Genomic DNA, 15,050 nt, shown 5'->3' with positions numbered 1-15,050 from the left:
CAAAATGGCAACTACTACAATGATCGTTTAACGTATAAAAAATCAACGATCGAAAATGTTGCAGGATACAATGAGCACTCGAGCTAATTTCTAAAAAATTACAATCAGGCAAGAAGAGGTTTAAAAATTTCCTGTATTTTATATTTCCATGCCAATATATATACCGATATGTTTTTGACTAAGCGAGCCATGTAAAAACGGCACGAACATGTGTTCACGGCTCTCGGTGGTGATCTGACTGGGTTTGACGTCCGATCTGTCAAGTGAGACCCACTTCGGCGTTACGTCCTGGTTAGGATTACAATTTTTACATCATTTATTCTTAATCAGAGTATATTATAACATGGCGATCTGTGGTGAATATATCCGTAGTCAATTCCCGACGATAGACGACGATCTGTATCAATATGTGGAAGGTATGTTTCATAAAATAACCTAAGGGAAAGCCTTGTGCAAGTTGCTTGAACTCGTTCAATACTGCGAAAGCTATTTTTTGACGTGTATATTCTCGTGTACGAAGGTATCCTAGACAGTTCCAAGGACGACTTCGAGGATGGTGATGAGGTGTACGAGGCAATAGGCGAGGTGCTGCACGAAGTGGCGGACAAGCCAGAAATCGAGGTTAGGTCTGTAAATGTGCATTCACATTTGTTATCCCTGTATTACGTTAATATAATATTTATCCGTCTGAACAAATATTTACCATTATATAAAAAACTGGATGCAGTTGCAATTTAAACTAATTGTAATCTTTATATACAGACAAATATGTGTGAAATTATTAGAGTTATTAAAAGGTAGTACCAACGAGGATAACATAGAGAGGAGGAAAAATGGTGTTAATAAAGTATTGAATGCTCCAGTACATTTGGGTGCTCTGGCTGCTACCTTAGAGGCTCAAGTTGAACAAATTAAAAGTATATGGGTCACAACTAGAGATGACGCCATGGTAATATATATTATTACAAATTTATCATATATGTTCCAAGTAATAAATGCAGTTTCACTAAGTTATATCACATAAAGTATATATTTTCTATTTTCATATTGTTTACTACACAAATATAAATTATATAAACATTGTTTATTTACATAATAGAAAGTTGATGCTAAAAAGCTGGAGAAAGCTGAAGCAAAATTGCAACAAAAACAAGAGAAACGAATTGTAAATGAACAAGGATCAGCCAGTCGTATTAATACTGCCAATAATGTGACTGAATCAAGTGCTAGTGCCAGCCAAATGACAAGTAAAAAAGACAGTCGAATGGAAACTAAAGGCGGAGTAAATAAAACTCAAGACATCAGAATAGAAAATTTTGATGTCGCATACGGTGATAGAGTATTGCTGCGTAGTGCTGATTTAATGCTTGCATTTGGGAGACGGTATGGCCTAATAGGTAGAAATGGGCTCGGCAAAACCACCTTACTTCGGATGATATCTAGGTATTGTAACACAGTCACTATTATTCATTCGCGAATAATATATCTGTTATCATAAAAATAATTAATGTTTTCATAAAAACGGTAGTTATTAAAAAAAAAACTAGTTTTTACCTTAGAATCGCTGAATTAATTTTTACTGTAACACATTAAATTAATTAATTATGGAGGTAATAAGATTAAAATTCCGATTGATTTGTAGCAAACAATTGAGAATACCATTACATGTGCGAGTGTTGCACGTCGAGCAGGAAGTAGCCGGTGACGATACGTCCGCTCTGGAGTCCGTGTTAGAATGCGATCAGGAACGTAGCAAATTACTCAGTCAAGAAACGAAGTTACAAGCGATGATAGAAAAGGAAAATGGTTCGAAAGCAGCCGATACGTTAGGCGAAGAATTGACTCGGGTGTATGAGGCGATGCTATTGGCTGAAGTCGACAAGGCGCCTGCCAGAGCGAGCGCGATTCTATCAGGCCTTGGCTTTCCTGTAGAAAGGCAATCCTGGCCGACTAAAGCTTTCTCCGGTGGTTGGCGTATGAGGTTGGCTCTTGCGAGAGCTTTGTTTTCCAAACCAGACCTATTACTACTCGATGAGCCGACGAATATGCTTGACATCAAGGCAATACTTTGGTTGGAAAAATATTTACAAACATGGCCAAAAACGTTACTCGTAGTATCACATGATCGAAAATTCTTAGATACGGTGCGTGTATTTATCTTGCATTTATCTTGCAGTAAAAAATGTGTTCGCGCAAGACAAAAATTTATCGTTAATATATTTCATAGTGGCATTCAAGTCATACTTTGGATACTATATATATTTCAATATATTCCATGAGCAGAAACAAAAGGGAAAAGAAAGCTACATACACGCGCTTTTGTCAGTGAGGAAAAGTTACAATGAAAAAAGAAAAAGATTCGCTCAAGTTTTCATTAAAATTTCTCGGGGACAATCGCAAAATATTTCGTTTGCATGAAGTTGCGCAATAAACTGATATTGATACTGATAAAGTGACATTAATGTGATTAACGACTTAAAATAATAAACATAAGGAAAAAACACGATAAAAACGGATAAATATTGCTAATCTTTCGTCATAATATATCTTCAACAAATTTCGTATCGTTTCTTTTTTTTCATATTAATTAATTTTTCTGAAACATTTGGACGCATAAATGTTTCTATGAGATTTCCTTTTTATTTCTATTACAGAACATATGTTAGTGTAGCCCGATTGTTTAATTGGCGAACACTACGTATCTCATCGATATAAAATATATACTCAATAATTTCCGACAGCATTATTCATGTTTATTATTCTCATCTATATATTCATTTTATATTTTATAGGTACCCACTGATATTTTATATTTGCGCGGGCAGAAAATAGAAGCGTATCGTGGCAATTACGAGCAATTCGTGAAAACGAAAGGTGAACGCGAGAGAAATCAGCAGCGGGAATACGAGGCTCAACAGGCGAAGAGAGCGCACGTACAGGAATTCATCGACAAGTTCCGCTACAATGCGAATCGAGCCGCCAGTGTACAAAGCAAGATTAAAATGTTAGAAAAACTGTAAGTGTATTAAATGTAATCAACGCCACAATCGGGGCATCCATTTGTCCACCATCGAAATCCATTTTCTTTCTAAACTCTGTCCCTTCGCAGGCCTGAGTTGAAGCCGGTCGACAAAGAGAACGAAGTAACTTTGAATTTCCCCAATGTGGAGCCGTTGAGTCCCCCGATACTGCAGTTGGATGAGGTCTCTTTCAGTTACAGCGGTGGAGCTGACGTAGTATTTAGCAATGTAAACCTTACCGCCAACTTGCAGTCGCGTATCTGCATTGTCGGTGAAAACGGGACGGGTAAGACGACTCTCTTGAAAATCATCACGGGTGCGCTGAGTCCGACGCGCGGCACGGTGCACGTTCATCGCAATCTGAAGTTCGGATACTTCAGCCAACATCATGTTGATCAACTAGACATGCGCATTTGTTCCGTCGAACTGTTACAAAGGCATTTTCCTGGTACGTGTTGACAATGTGTGCAAACGCACCATTTTATGAAAGAGTGATTAATTTCGAATACGTTATCGATTTAGCGCGTTTGCTCCAGGAAAACCGATCGAAGAATACAGACGAATGCTCGGAAGTTTCGGTATAAGCGGCAATTTAGCTCTACAAACCATTAATTCCCTTTCCGGAGGTCAAAAATCGAGAGTAGCGTTCGCCTTGATGTGCGCCGCGATACCGAATTTTCTAGTGCTCGATGAGCCTACAAATCATCTTGATATCGAGTCGATCGAAGCACTGGGTAAAGCTCTCAATAACTGCCAAGTGAGTGTTAATCCTGCGTATCTTGTTTGTACGATCTCTTCCCGTTTAAAAAGTTCACATATCTTAATATTCTGTGTAACTCTTTTCCTTTTTATTATAGGCTGGTGTAATCTTAGTGTCTCACGACGAACGTTTGATTCGAATGGTTTGTACAGAACTTTGGGTATGCGGAGGCGGATCCGTTCGATGTATCGAAGAAGGTTTCGACGAATATCGTAGGATTATCGAAAGAGAACTTGAATTCTAAACAGTTTGATTTCTTTAATGTGATATTGTCGTCTCACTTTTCGTTGTCTTCTATTGAATAATACATTGTTATAAAAGTTTTAGAGAAACGCTATTGTTTCAATTAAAATTATGATGCAACCATTATCTATTTTATCATATTTACTTTTCTTTCGAAATGTTTCATCACCAAAGGTATCTTATTTATTTCTTAGATGCTTTTCTTGTGAAATATATGAAACCATTAGCGATTATTAATTGTATATGCACGTTTTATTTATGAAATTAACGAATTCTTTTGATAGTTATGAAATGCAAGTTTCGCCATAATTGCGGCTTTATTATAGTAAATTATTTATTTTCCTTTCACGCATTTTAAATTAAATTAATTAAATTAACATGCTAATATTTGACTGTGAAATCATGTAGATTGCGATCGCGAGTCGGAAAATTTTCATATTTAATACTATAATCTATTAAGAAGAAAAGTAATAAAAGATATTGTTGTTAGATAAAGAAGTCTATTTCATTTCAAGATATTTTATATCATTATCGTCTCCCTATATGTAAACATAAGAAAGGCATTTCCTATTATACAATAACATGTAACAATTATTTTTAAACCAATGATTCGCTGCTGCAATTGTTTATTAATATTGAAAAATAAGTTACAACAATTCTACATTTTGGCCTTTGCACATCTAAATGAGTAATTATCAATAATCTGATGAATCATTATACATTGATATAATGGGTCATGAATTAATGATTTTTGGCGTGATTTCAGTTAATTTTATAGAAGTGTAAGAAAGATATAATACAATGATTAAGAAAACTAAATAATTATGTTTTTTTTTTCAACTGGAGTAAATGTGCCTTTCATTTTAATCCTTTACATTTCTATTAGATAATAACAGGCCTAAAATTTCTAACGATTTTTCTTTTTCTTATATATAAGTATAATCTATATTAAATAGATTTTCCTAAGATAAACTGTACAGAAAATATTGTCTAAAACATTTTATTGTAAAACTGAGCTCACGAACTCAGGATATTTCTCTCACACACTCTAATATTTATACTTTGCAATCCATCCTTTCCCTGCTCACTTAATTTAACATTTTATTGTGGCAGCATCGAGGTTATATATATATATATATATATACATATACATATATATAATATATATATTTTTTTTATAATCAATGCATGAAGCAATGATTTAAGTATACACAGAAGCTTTTCAATATGCCAAAGAGGTCGCATTATGTTGCCACTGTTTACTTCCAGACGAAGTATTTAACGAGTGCAGTGTATTAGGGGTAGAAGATGATTGAAGAGGTGGAGCTGGAGCTTGTTGCTTTGCTGCTGCAATTTTGGAAACATCATGATTATTTTTCTTTCAATAATAAAGAAATATACACTCTCCTACAAGTAGATTATAGAAATTCGTACAGGGTGTAATTAGCAAAAAATGCAGCATGCAGTTTAATTTTTATTGTACATAAGCACTGAAATGTGAATTGTTATGTGTAAAATGTTTGATGTTTTGATTTACTGCTGTGTACTTGTGATGAGAAGGCGGGCAAGAAGCATCGATGAAATATGTTATATTTTGTGAAAAGAAAACCTTTTAATATAGCATCAAAAAACAAAAAAGAACAATATCTCGTGCGTAGTGTATGGTGCGAAAGATCGCTTTTGCAAATTGCATGTGTAGCATCACGCAATCAAGACGTAACTGAAAAATATGTTACACAAACGTGCAGCATTATATGAATAGTATAAGTGTATGATCCTAAGAGAAAAGCGCAGTCCTTTCGTTATAAAAGGATTATGTGTTCTATTCTAACGTAAAGTGAAGAACGCGTTTCTGCCGTTTTTCTCACCGTTCCTGCTGCTGTAGACTTTAATAAAACCCTTAAATGGCTCCGGCGGCGGGAAATTTGATACAGTGTGAAACATATCTGAGAAACGCATCTCCAGGTCGACGGAACTCGCCGTCGATTGACCGTTGCGTACCGACAAACTCCTAGTGGGTGGAGTCGGTGGTGGCGGGGGTGGTGGTGCCAATCTCTGATGCATGAGTGCGGGCCGATGCGGAAGCGGAGGCGGTGGTGGCGGTATACACGGCGCAGTAACCGCGACTCTTGACGGTGGCGGCGGTGCCGCTCTCGTGGCGGTCGTAGGCATGGTATTCAATCGTGAAGTCGGCGGAGACGGGGGTCTGGCCACGGGCGGCCTTAGAACTCGATTCACCGTGATTCTCGTCGGATGCGCCGTCTCATTTAAACAGTCCTGTGACTGGTGCAAGGATGATGGCGTCGGCACCAAGACCGGTGACGAACGTGGCAGTCTCATGCTCTGTGCCCGCGACACGCTCGCGCTGCTCGTTAGATTCAACTTCTTAGGCGGCGGTGACGGTTTTTGTAAAGAGGGAGATGCTGCTGGTTTAGGCACAATAACTGATTTTGCGAATCCTCTAGGCATGATATCCGAGTTGGTCATCGCGGAATCAGTGGTACTCTGACTTTGCTGTAAATTAATGACTTTACAGATGCACAATCGACAGTCTTCAACATATATGATTGAGCAATTCCAATTGTTCATCTACCTGACTGTATACTTGTGGTTTCTGCGTTGCCGGCGGTGGGACTGGAGGTGGACCACGTTTTATGCTGTGAGACGATCCAGGTGATGAGTGAAGAAAACTAGGATTATTTATATTATGCCCATTCTTCTCTGTTGTATTGCCTCTAGATCCAACAGGTTTTAATTTTGGCATACCACTTGCGAATAAACCACCAAGTTGCATGGGCCCTCCATTATTGGAGTAACCACTACTGCTTACTGTACTGGAACTATTATTTCCATTATTATTACTAAACGAAGGACTGATTGATTCTCCTTTTATTCTTCCTGAAAGAAGAGCTTTATTAATAGAGCTTTATTAATAACTTTAATTTATAACTATTTCATAACTTCTTAAATTTTTGTTTTTTATATAGCAAGATACAGAATATTTATGTTAACATGATATTAGTCTATTTTTACACTGACATGATTTGTTTTATAATTTACCAGTAACAGCAGGTACACTTTTATCCACAGTAACAGTTTTCTTCAAAGTTTTGCCTGCTCTTATAGATTGCAACAGCATACTTCTGTTGTCTCCTGCTGGTGGGCCAGAGGAGTTGAATTGCAGAGGTGGTGGTGGAGGTGGTGGTGCGGGCATTTTTATTCACCTCCTACAAATGCAACAATGTTGTAACTCTCTATCGATCAAATAAGCATTGTATATGCGTCACAATTTTTCATTAGAAGTTTTCAAAATGCAACGAACACTTATACACCACTTATTTTTAATCCTATGAACAGTGGGGATAATTTCATATCATTCTATCGAGATGTGTCATCTACTGCGGGATCATTTACGTTTTTGGATTATGAGCGGACTGAAAGACGATATTTCGGTTAGGTCATCGCCAACGCTAGCGTATTTTCGCCAATAACAAACCGCTTGTTTTGTAATTTTTTATAAGACTTCCGCTGGATTTAAATGCTGAAATTATTCGTGCAGAGTGGAGACACTCCTTGAACTGACAGCAGCACGAGAACACACCTCATACATAAAGGCCGTTTATCTCTACCGCACGATTGCAATCGCGTGCGCGCGCGTGCTTCGAGATCCGTGTTTGATTTTACCAGGATGAGGCCAATTACCGAATTAAACGAGTCACAGCTGTACTTATGACCAAAGGCAGGACTCGCGGCCAATGACACTCATAATTGAGGGGCCTGGCGGATCCGACTATGGTCCAACTGCGACATGGATCATGGCGTCATCAGGTCCATCGAAGTTGGGGGTCCATGAACGCGCCGCGAACGACGAATATCGCGAGGTGTGTATCGCAGATGTCTTCGATACGCGCCTCATTCGTAATGGTAGATGTTCAATGTGGAAAATGTTGCATATCTAGTACGTATCTAGCACGATGGATATGCGTATCTAGAGATAACAGCACACTTGAAGCGTTTGCACAAAAATGTATATGTATGTATGAATAACCACGCTATCCAATACATGTATATACGACTAATATTACGGCGCGTAAAGATAATAAACGCAAAGAGATAACAGTTTATTTACACTCAAGCACGTCGAAGTTCCTTATTATTCTTCATTCCTTTCTTGCCCGTATCCGTACTGATTGTAATCCGTTTTAAATTTAGCACTGATATAATTACTAATCATGAGAGAAAGAGATAGATAGATAGAGAGAATTCAAATTTTTATTTCCATGTATTTTGCAAGTGATTTCCGCAAATGAGACTTAAGCCAGCGGCACACGGTGCTTGTTTTCGTGCTGGATTGCTTGCTGGATGAAAATATTGCGTTCTGATTGGTGCATTTCCATCCATCTTCGGAAATGCACCAATCAGAACGCAGTATTTTCATCCAGCAAGCAATCCAGCACGAAAACAAGCACCGTGTGCCGTTGGCTTTATAGGCTGTATTCCAAAATTCGCTGTCAATACTGAAAATACATAATTTGTGTCACGTATATTATAGATTTTCAGTACTGGCAGTGAATATTGGAACACAGCCATAATTGTAGGTCTAAACGAATATTTTTTAAAATAGAGATAATTTTCAACAAAGCTAAACAAATAGACATTTATTTTGTATTAAATATAAAATTGAAGGATAAATAAATACAAATGTCGTCATATCAAATTAACTAATAGAAAATTAATTTTTTATTTTAACCAACAGCCACATAATGTAATATTTTTATGTAAAAATTTCCATTTGATTTTCTCTCGGAAATGTCTAATACGGAATGAGATTTTGTTCTATATGGTGATTCTAGCTAGTGTGTGTAACATTAGTGATATTTTGTCTCTACAATTCTTCCATGGGAATTGGACATGTTTGCAATGTAAATAATCCATAATGTTTTCAAACTTTCTAAAGATATTGCTTCCATTCTACGTTCTCATATTCAATGATCAGTTGAGGAAGGTTAACTTTCGGAACCCAACCTTTCGTACTGAAGACGTATTAACGGTTTGTACGTACCACGCGGCGAATCTTCAATTTTTATAATAATCAGTAATATAACAAGCATTGTATGCAAATCGATTAATCATTAATAATTTTTAAAAGTATAAAAGTATTATATTTTCGAGAATGAAACACAAGCAGGATAATTCGTAGTCAAAGTCCTTCTAACCACTTTGTGGTTGTTGTTGCAGGTATACTAGACAGGACTTAAAATGTCTATTCGACCGGTATATCGACCGAAAATTGTGAAGAAAAGGACGAAGAAGTTTATTAGACATCAAAGTGATAGATATGATAAACTCAAGGTACGTAAATCACTTTATATTGTTACTTATGTAGGCATACTTATAAGGTTATATTACCTGTGTTACTGATTGACATTTTAATTTTTAATAATTCACATAATTCTTACAGATTATTTTAAATAATAGATATAATTACTCTATATTACTAATTATTTTCAATTGTTTAATCTTTTAGCGTAACTGGCGTAAACCAAAAGGTATTGACAACAGAGTCCGTAGGCGATTTAAGGGTCAATATTTGATGCCTAACATTGGTTATGGTAGCAACAAGAAGACGCGTCATATGCTACCAACTGGCTTCCGAAAAGTTCTTGTACATAATGTAAAGGTAATTTTCATTTTTATAACTTTTTAATTGTACATAAATTAAAATAATTATTTAAAATATTAAAGTCTATAAAAAATATAGAAATATCAAGTTTTTGAATGAAATGTCATGAATTATCTTTATTGTGTGAAAATAATTTACTATTTTTGCAAAATTGTCTTTTTTCACTGTAATTTGTAATATTATATAGGTGATATTTTTCTATAGATTGATAATTGGAAAATATTTTGTGATATATGAATAAAAGTTAATTTCTCCATAGGAATTGGAAGTCTTAATGATGCAGAACCGCAAGTTTTGTGCAGAGATTGCACACGCTGTGAGCAGTAAAAAAAGAAAATCCATTGTAGAGCGTGCTCGACAGCTCTCAATACGTGTGACAAATGCTAGCGCACGCTTGCGTTCGGAAGAAAATGAATAAGCGTGCTTTCATGTATTTTGGCAATAAAATATTAAAAACATATTGTCTGTATCTCTTTTTGTAAATCTCTTGATTCTTCTCAGCAAATGTACATTATATGCACACATATTAAGATATTCTATATAAATATTTCTTAATGCTTGAACAATTGGGATATTCAGGCCATTTGTATAATTAATTTAAAAAAGTATATAATCTACTTGGTTACTTAGCACATGTCTGATATCTCTGTATTCTATAAAACTTTGTTTTGATATTTAATATAAGATGAATGTATATTTGTTATATTGTTTTCACTGTGACTGAAAAAAGTACATATACAAGAAAATAAACTTTTGGGTTATGAATTACAGCTATATTCGACATGACTGCTTTTGCGAATTTTCTTAAGTTTTTGTGTTTAATAGTTCTTATATATTTCTTAAGAAGTTATTAATTTCTACATATTTCCATTATCTTATTATCTTATAACTTCAATCTACATTATCCTGAAAAATTAGTTTTACATATCCTGGTGTTCCCTCAAGTGGGACTGCACAGAAGGGGCAAATTGCGATGTAGCCGTTCGTGCCGTGTGGTATGGCTACTTTTTCCCAGTATCTGCAAATAAAAAAAATATGATAAGAAGTTGTGAGAACAAGTAACATATAAAGTATACTTATGATACCGAGTATTATAGACAGAAGAAATATAAAGCAAGAAATAATCTCTGGCAAACGCTTAAATGAATGTTTTAGATAAGAATGCATAAGAGTGATTGATGGACGACTTGCGCCATACTAACTTGACGGTTTTCTCCGTAGCCATGTGACCGCAAGGGCTAAACGCGTAAGTCGGTGGTCCACAATCTACGTAGAAGGCAGGTTCTATTCCCATAGATAATTTAACCACTGCACCCGCAACCAGACACATAGGACACCTTCTGGTAACCTTGTCCTTCTCCTGACCCCAATCATGATGTCCCTGCACGTGACCGCACTTGAGATAAACATATGGCTGTTGTTGTGTCGAGTCTGTAGCTGCTTTACGTGGTATGACCAACGTATTCAGGCCTACCGGGCATTGCGGCCTCCCGGCATTTATAGCGTCCACTAATTCTTCTAGGTCCTGTTTGGTCTACGGAAAAAATATGTGGTGGTACGACAGTCGATCGAAAATTATATGATTCTAAGTAAAGATACAAGTGCGAAAAAATATAAGTTACCGGAGACTTAGCAAGACCCTCTGCCGATCGCCAGAGCAAAGTGGCGCCACAAAGATCGATGAGAGTGCCGTCCTGTAAAATATTATTCTCATCTTCTACGACGTTGCCCTTCTGCTGAGCACTTCGACTTTCTCTGAGTGAAAAGACTCCACCGCCCACGCTAACTTCTCGCCAGAAACCGCACTGCGCCTCACCGCCGCAAAACTGACCTCGAGGATGCATTATTAAAACTCCGTTTGTCGTAAGTCCATCAATCTCACGATTCTCTTGCCATTTGGTTGCTTTCTCCTGCATAATATTGCTCGTAACATTTCTCCTAACACGTTATATTATCTTCGGTACATACGATCAATCATAGATTCCGAATCTTACCCCTAAAAAAATGTTTCTTGAACTGTCGAAACCTGCAGCATAAATTCTGGCGATTCTTGGATCCGATCGATCCGCTAGAATTCGACAGGCAAATCTGCTGATGGTGCTCTGGGCAACGCGCCCTTCGTTAGCGGGGCCACCATCTCCACCGCCCGCGCACGTATCCATTACCACGAAATCGATAGGCGACTCGGACGAACGGCCGATCTACGAATACGTTATCTTAATTTCGTGCACGACATCATTTCACAAAGGAAATTCATTTAATTACAGATAGCGAACTGATAAATCCCAAAGACAAACTGCAAATGACTGTTCATCAGTCGTGAAGTGTTTGATACTTGAACTTACCTGAAACATATCCGTCTCTTCGTCTTCCGTGTATTCAACGATAACAGCTTGTGTTCTGGATAGTGTATATGAGATCGAGTGTTGCTTCGTATTGAGAATGGCTTGCGAGCTATGGGGCGTTTTAACGATGTAGTGTTTACTGCGTTTAACGCCATTTGGCACTGGTCTTTTGTATAGTACGAATTTACTTCTTCTCCTTCCCCTATCACCAGGTGGAAGGTAACCATTGTATCTATCAAAGTCATGTGGGAGAAAGAAAATTGTTCGTGATTTACATTTCGCTCATATTTCTATATCTTTTATCTTCTCTTAGATTTTTCTCACTCGTAAGAAATTCTTACCCAAGTATAACTAGTTCTCCGTACTTCACTAATTGTTTGGGTTTCTCATGATGATAACTGTGAGACCGATGGGGATTGCTATGTGAATGGCTGTGACTATGTTTATTGCGTGGACTGTGTGGTGCGCCGACCGTCTCTCCTTCTTCCACGAGTAACGGACTCTCACTACTACCGCCGTCGGATCTAAGACAATATATGTGAAACATATAGGTATAGATATAAATACTGTGTGTGTATATATATGTATATATCCTCCTCCTCCATCATAACGTCAAGAAGACATGTTTGTGATCACTAATATGTATATAAGCATATACACATATAGAATGATCAACCACTTTTTCTGACAACATTACTTTCTTTGACGAAATTTTAATCTGATCTCATCATAAAAGGAGTATATTGTAAGATATTGTGATTTGTTACGAATATTTTTTCTACAGGCATACTCTTTCACTAAATATTGCAATTATTTTATGAAATAAATTAAAAGATTCATAATTACCAACACTTTAATAGTAAAACAACTACCATATATTTTATGTTTGGCTTTTAACATTTATAATTAAAAGAAAAAAATGGTGATGGTATATCATCCTATATGAACTAAACGATAACTTGCACATATTGTTATATATTATTTATGTTATTTCTTACTAATGATAATTAATTTAATATAGAGAAACCTATTATTATGTGCTATGATCTTTTATAAACTTTATTAAGCCCACAAAGTAGTGTGAATGTGCTTATTAAAATGATTAATATTGCAGGAAAGAAAGATAAATCTTTAGATAGAAACAATGCAGTCATAACAGCCCTAAATAGGAAGATGTGAGAGTAAAATAGAAGACGAATATAATTATATAGTCTATCGTGTTATAAATTGTATATGTTATTTACACTCAATCTCTGAGTGTTTTAGTATTGCGTGATTTTGCGTGATTGTAACTTCCACCGTGGAAAAAGGAGTTTGTTGGAGGTTAAAATAGGATTAATATGTTAATAATTAAGGAAATATTGAACAGAAGGATGTCCGTAACTGGAAATATTTCCTGATCCCAGAAGCAAAAAATGATCAAATATACACACGATCGATCGTATAGCAAAGTCTCAGTAATTTCGATTATGACTTTATGAGCAAGTTTTTAACTTTATGCTGTTAATATATTCATAACTGGCCAGTTATATTCAGTCAAACAGATGTTTTACATATTCAAAAGATTTCTTTCATGTACTATTTGAGAAGTAGCAGCAGTATTTTCCGGGTTTGTACAATTTATAGATATAAATAAAACATATCAGATAATTACGATCTTGTTAAATACACTGTACAATGTGATTCTTTATAAGCTTGTACTCCGAGTTTTGTATATGTCGTATAAATATTATAGTACGGTACTTTCTTACGTATTTTTTTTTACGTTTCACGCAAACGATGCGTTCTATAAGAAAAGAATTCATATCGTATCTGAACATAAGCCGTATACAACGTGATAGAGAGTAAGCTTTGTCGTGGCTTACATTACGTATATGTAATACGTAAACGACTTACTTACCGCGAAGGATATGGAATGCGTTTAGTTACTGGCATCCTCCTTTCAGTTCAGGATTTATAGACTACTACTTCCATGGTACTTGAAAAGGTACTTGGTAAGGACGGGCAGTCTTAAGGATCTTCACGCGGTTGCAGAACAAATCTGAGCAATTGCATACGCGGCAAGCTGCGAATTGGTAATTATTATCTGTAATGAGAAACATTCAATATAAAGATCATAATTAACTGAAGGCTCTCATTCTCGCTCCCTCTATCTATCTTTTCTATCCGTTCGCGAGCGTGAATCGTAAGCGTGACTTTCGCACAATCAAATTTCCAGTGTCTGCAAAAATGCACGTGTGATAGTCTCCCGTCTTTACTATTGCCTCATAACTGTTATATTAGCAAAAAGGGTGGCTTTTGGGCTTAATTCTTTCAGCTTCTGTACAAAGGCATACGATATATGGTTATCGTTACAATGTGATTCTAATGGTAGATATACTTTAATACATAAGTGTAGTTTACAGATTGAAACGATTGTCATTTTAAAAGATAGTAAGTGTTATTTTACGGTGTGTCTTATTCCCAGAAATGCTTAACTGTTTTGATTTTTATTCATGTCATATTTATTTCATATTTAATCACATTATTTAGCAATATGCCAAGGATCTTTCAGAAAATAACCTTAATCGCTTTCAGATTTTTTTTGTAAACATTTATACATAAGCAAATGGGCTATTACGACTGCTGCTTATTTAGAATGATCAAATTTGAATAATTTTTAACATCAGAAATGTTGCAAAGTTCTACATGATATAGCACATATACAACCATTTATTAGCATGCTCCTAGTAATTTTTATTTGAGAAAATTTACTTATTTATTTATATGTAGAAATTTCTATGAATTATCCTCCAAGTCATACACTTTAATTAACCCAATACATTCAACAAGTGGTACCTAATTAAAATAAGTGATCAAAATGACTAAATTAGATAAATAGGTTCTAATCTCACACATACATCAACAATCAGAATAATTATACAATCATATTGCCCCTCATAAAAGTTCTTCTTCCATATGTTACCTTGTCTTATGTTTAACTACAGATCTCGTTTGAG

The 15,050-nt window shown here is 35.9% G+C and overlaps 4 protein-coding genes across 17 annotated transcripts in view; 2 read left to right on the top strand and 2 right to left on the bottom strand.

The window, feature by feature from the left end:
- Nucleotides 1-200: 200 nt before the first annotated feature.
- Nucleotides 201-4,366, top strand: LOC105187195 (ATP-binding cassette sub-family F member 3). 4 transcript variants are annotated; one of them, XM_025299071.1, is made up of 10 exons: nt 208-291; nt 373-416; nt 521-621; nt 763-949; nt 1,100-1,443; nt 1,643-2,144; nt 2,793-3,016; nt 3,110-3,468; nt 3,557-3,777; nt 3,878-4,365. In XM_025299071.1, the coding sequence occupies exons 4-10, from the start codon at nt 947-949 to the stop codon at nt 4,022-4,024; spliced, it is 1,800 nt and encodes a 599-aa protein (XP_025154856.1). In that variant the 5' UTR covers nt 208-291; nt 373-416; nt 521-621; nt 763-946; the 3' UTR covers nt 4,025-4,365. The 4 variants fall into 4 exon arrangements, with proteins under 4 accessions (XP_011146177.1, XP_011146176.1, XP_025154856.1 ...); XM_011147874.3 differs by having other exon boundaries at nt 204-416; nt 521-626; nt 3,878-4,366; XM_011147875.3 differs by lacking the exon at nt 3,878-4,365 and having other exon boundaries at nt 201-416; nt 521-626; nt 3,543-3,772.
- Nucleotides 4,367-4,583: 217 nt separating this feature from the next.
- On the bottom strand, nt 4,584-8,270 carry LOC105187194 (WAS/WASL-interacting protein family member 1). 6 transcript variants are annotated; one of them, XM_011147868.3, is made up of 6 exons: nt 8,153-8,231; nt 7,726-8,011; nt 7,084-7,250; nt 6,617-6,921; nt 5,892-6,537; nt 5,170-5,370 (listed from the first exon to the last, which is right to left on the bottom strand). In XM_011147868.3, the coding sequence occupies exons 3-6, from the start codon at nt 7,235-7,237 to the stop codon at nt 5,246-5,248; spliced, it is 1,230 nt and encodes a 409-aa protein (XP_011146170.1). In that variant the 5' UTR covers nt 7,238-7,250; nt 7,726-8,011; nt 8,153-8,231; the 3' UTR covers nt 5,170-5,245. The 6 variants fall into 6 exon arrangements, with proteins under 6 accessions (XP_011146174.1, XP_011146172.1, XP_011146173.1 ...); XM_011147872.3 differs by lacking the exon at nt 7,726-8,011 and having other exon boundaries at nt 4,584-5,370; nt 8,153-8,270; XM_011147870.3 differs by lacking the exon at nt 8,153-8,231 and having other exon boundaries at nt 4,584-5,370; nt 7,625-8,083.
- A 739-nt stretch (nt 8,271-9,009) lies between these two features.
- RpL32 (ribosomal protein L32) lies at nt 9,010-10,166 on the top strand. Of its 2 annotated transcripts, none has more exons than XM_011147865.1 (4): nt 9,010-9,077; nt 9,262-9,375; nt 9,551-9,703; nt 9,966-10,166. In XM_011147865.1, exons 2-4 carry the CDS (start codon nt 9,283-9,285, stop codon nt 10,122-10,124), a joined length of 405 nt encoding a protein of 134 aa, XP_011146167.1. In that variant the 5' UTR covers nt 9,010-9,077; nt 9,262-9,282; the 3' UTR covers nt 10,125-10,166. The 2 variants fall into 2 exon arrangements, with proteins under 2 accessions (XP_011146167.1, XP_011146168.1); XM_011147866.3 differs by lacking the exon at nt 9,010-9,077 and adding an exon at nt 9,082-9,135.
- An 11-nt stretch (nt 10,167-10,177) lies between these two features.
- Nucleotides 10,178-15,050, bottom strand: part of Pli (E3 ubiquitin-protein ligase pellino) — a 7,462-nt gene continuing 2,589 nt past the window's right edge. For 4 of the 5 annotated variants that reach the window (XM_025299079.1, XM_025299076.1, XM_025299078.1 and 1 more), the window contains 7 exons: nt 13,952-14,137; nt 12,393-12,575; nt 12,052-12,283; nt 11,701-11,907; nt 11,329-11,616; nt 10,909-11,240; nt 10,178-10,724 (listed from right to left, as the gene is read on the bottom strand). In XM_025299079.1, the coding sequence (XP_025154864.1) occupies nt 10,598-10,724; nt 10,909-11,240; nt 11,329-11,616; nt 11,701-11,907; nt 12,052-12,283; nt 12,393-12,575; nt 13,952-13,986 (1,404 nt within the window). In that variant the 5' untranslated portion in view covers nt 13,987-14,137 and the 3' untranslated portion in view covers nt 10,178-10,597. The remainder of the gene's footprint in view (nt 10,725-10,908; nt 11,241-11,328; nt 11,617-11,700; nt 11,908-12,051; nt 12,284-12,392; nt 12,576-13,951; nt 14,138-15,050) is intronic. The other variant, XM_011147863.3, reaches the window with a different exon arrangement.

Source organism: Harpegnathos saltator, unplaced genomic scaffold (genome assembly GCF_003227715.2).
Source record: "Harpegnathos saltator strain DR-91 unplaced genomic scaffold, Hsal_v8.6 scaffold252, whole genome shotgun sequence".
Taxonomy (NCBI): Eukaryota; Metazoa; Arthropoda; class Insecta; order Hymenoptera; family Formicidae; genus Harpegnathos; species Harpegnathos saltator.
This window is presented reverse-complemented; position numbering and strand designations above follow the sequence as displayed.

What these genes read in the sequence shown, in the direction of transcription:
- LOC105187194 (XM_011147872.3), bottom strand. Translation starts at nt 7,237, where the DNA reads ATGCCCGCACCACCACCTCCACCACCACCTCTGCAATTCAACTCCTCT. An exon ending in AAGTGTACCTGCTGTTACTG is followed by an intron (nt 6,922 to 7,083) that starts GTAAATTATAAA and finishes CTCTTCTTTCAG; the next exon opens with GAAGAATAAAAGGAGAATCA. An exon ending in AACCACAAGTATACAGTCAG is followed by an intron (nt 6,538 to 6,616) that starts GTAGATGAACAA and finishes ATTAATTTACAG; the next exon opens with CAAAGTCAGAGTACCACTGA.
- RpL32 (XM_011147865.1), top strand. Translation starts at nt 9,283, where the DNA reads ATGTCTATTCGACCGGTATATCGACCGAAAATTGTGAAGAAAAGGACG. An exon ending in ATAGATATGATAAACTCAAG is followed by an intron (nt 9,376 to 9,550) that starts GTACGTAAATCA and finishes TTAATCTTTTAG; the next exon opens with CGTAACTGGCGTAAACCAAA. An exon ending in TTCTTGTACATAATGTAAAG is followed by an intron (nt 9,704 to 9,965) that starts GTAATTTTCATT and finishes ATTTCTCCATAG; the next exon opens with GAATTGGAAGTCTTAATGAT.
- LOC105187195 (XM_011147874.3), top strand. Translation starts at nt 344, where the DNA reads ATGGCGATCTGTGGTGAATATATCCGTAGTCAATTCCCGACGATAGAC. An exon ending in CAACTAGAGATGACGCCATG is followed by an intron (nt 950 to 1,099) that starts GTAATATATATT and finishes TTTACATAATAG; the next exon opens with AAAGTTGATGCTAAAAAGCT. An exon ending in TTACTTCGGATGATATCTAG is followed by an intron (nt 1,444 to 1,642) that starts GTATTGTAACAC and finishes ATTGATTTGTAG; the next exon opens with CAAACAATTGAGAATACCAT.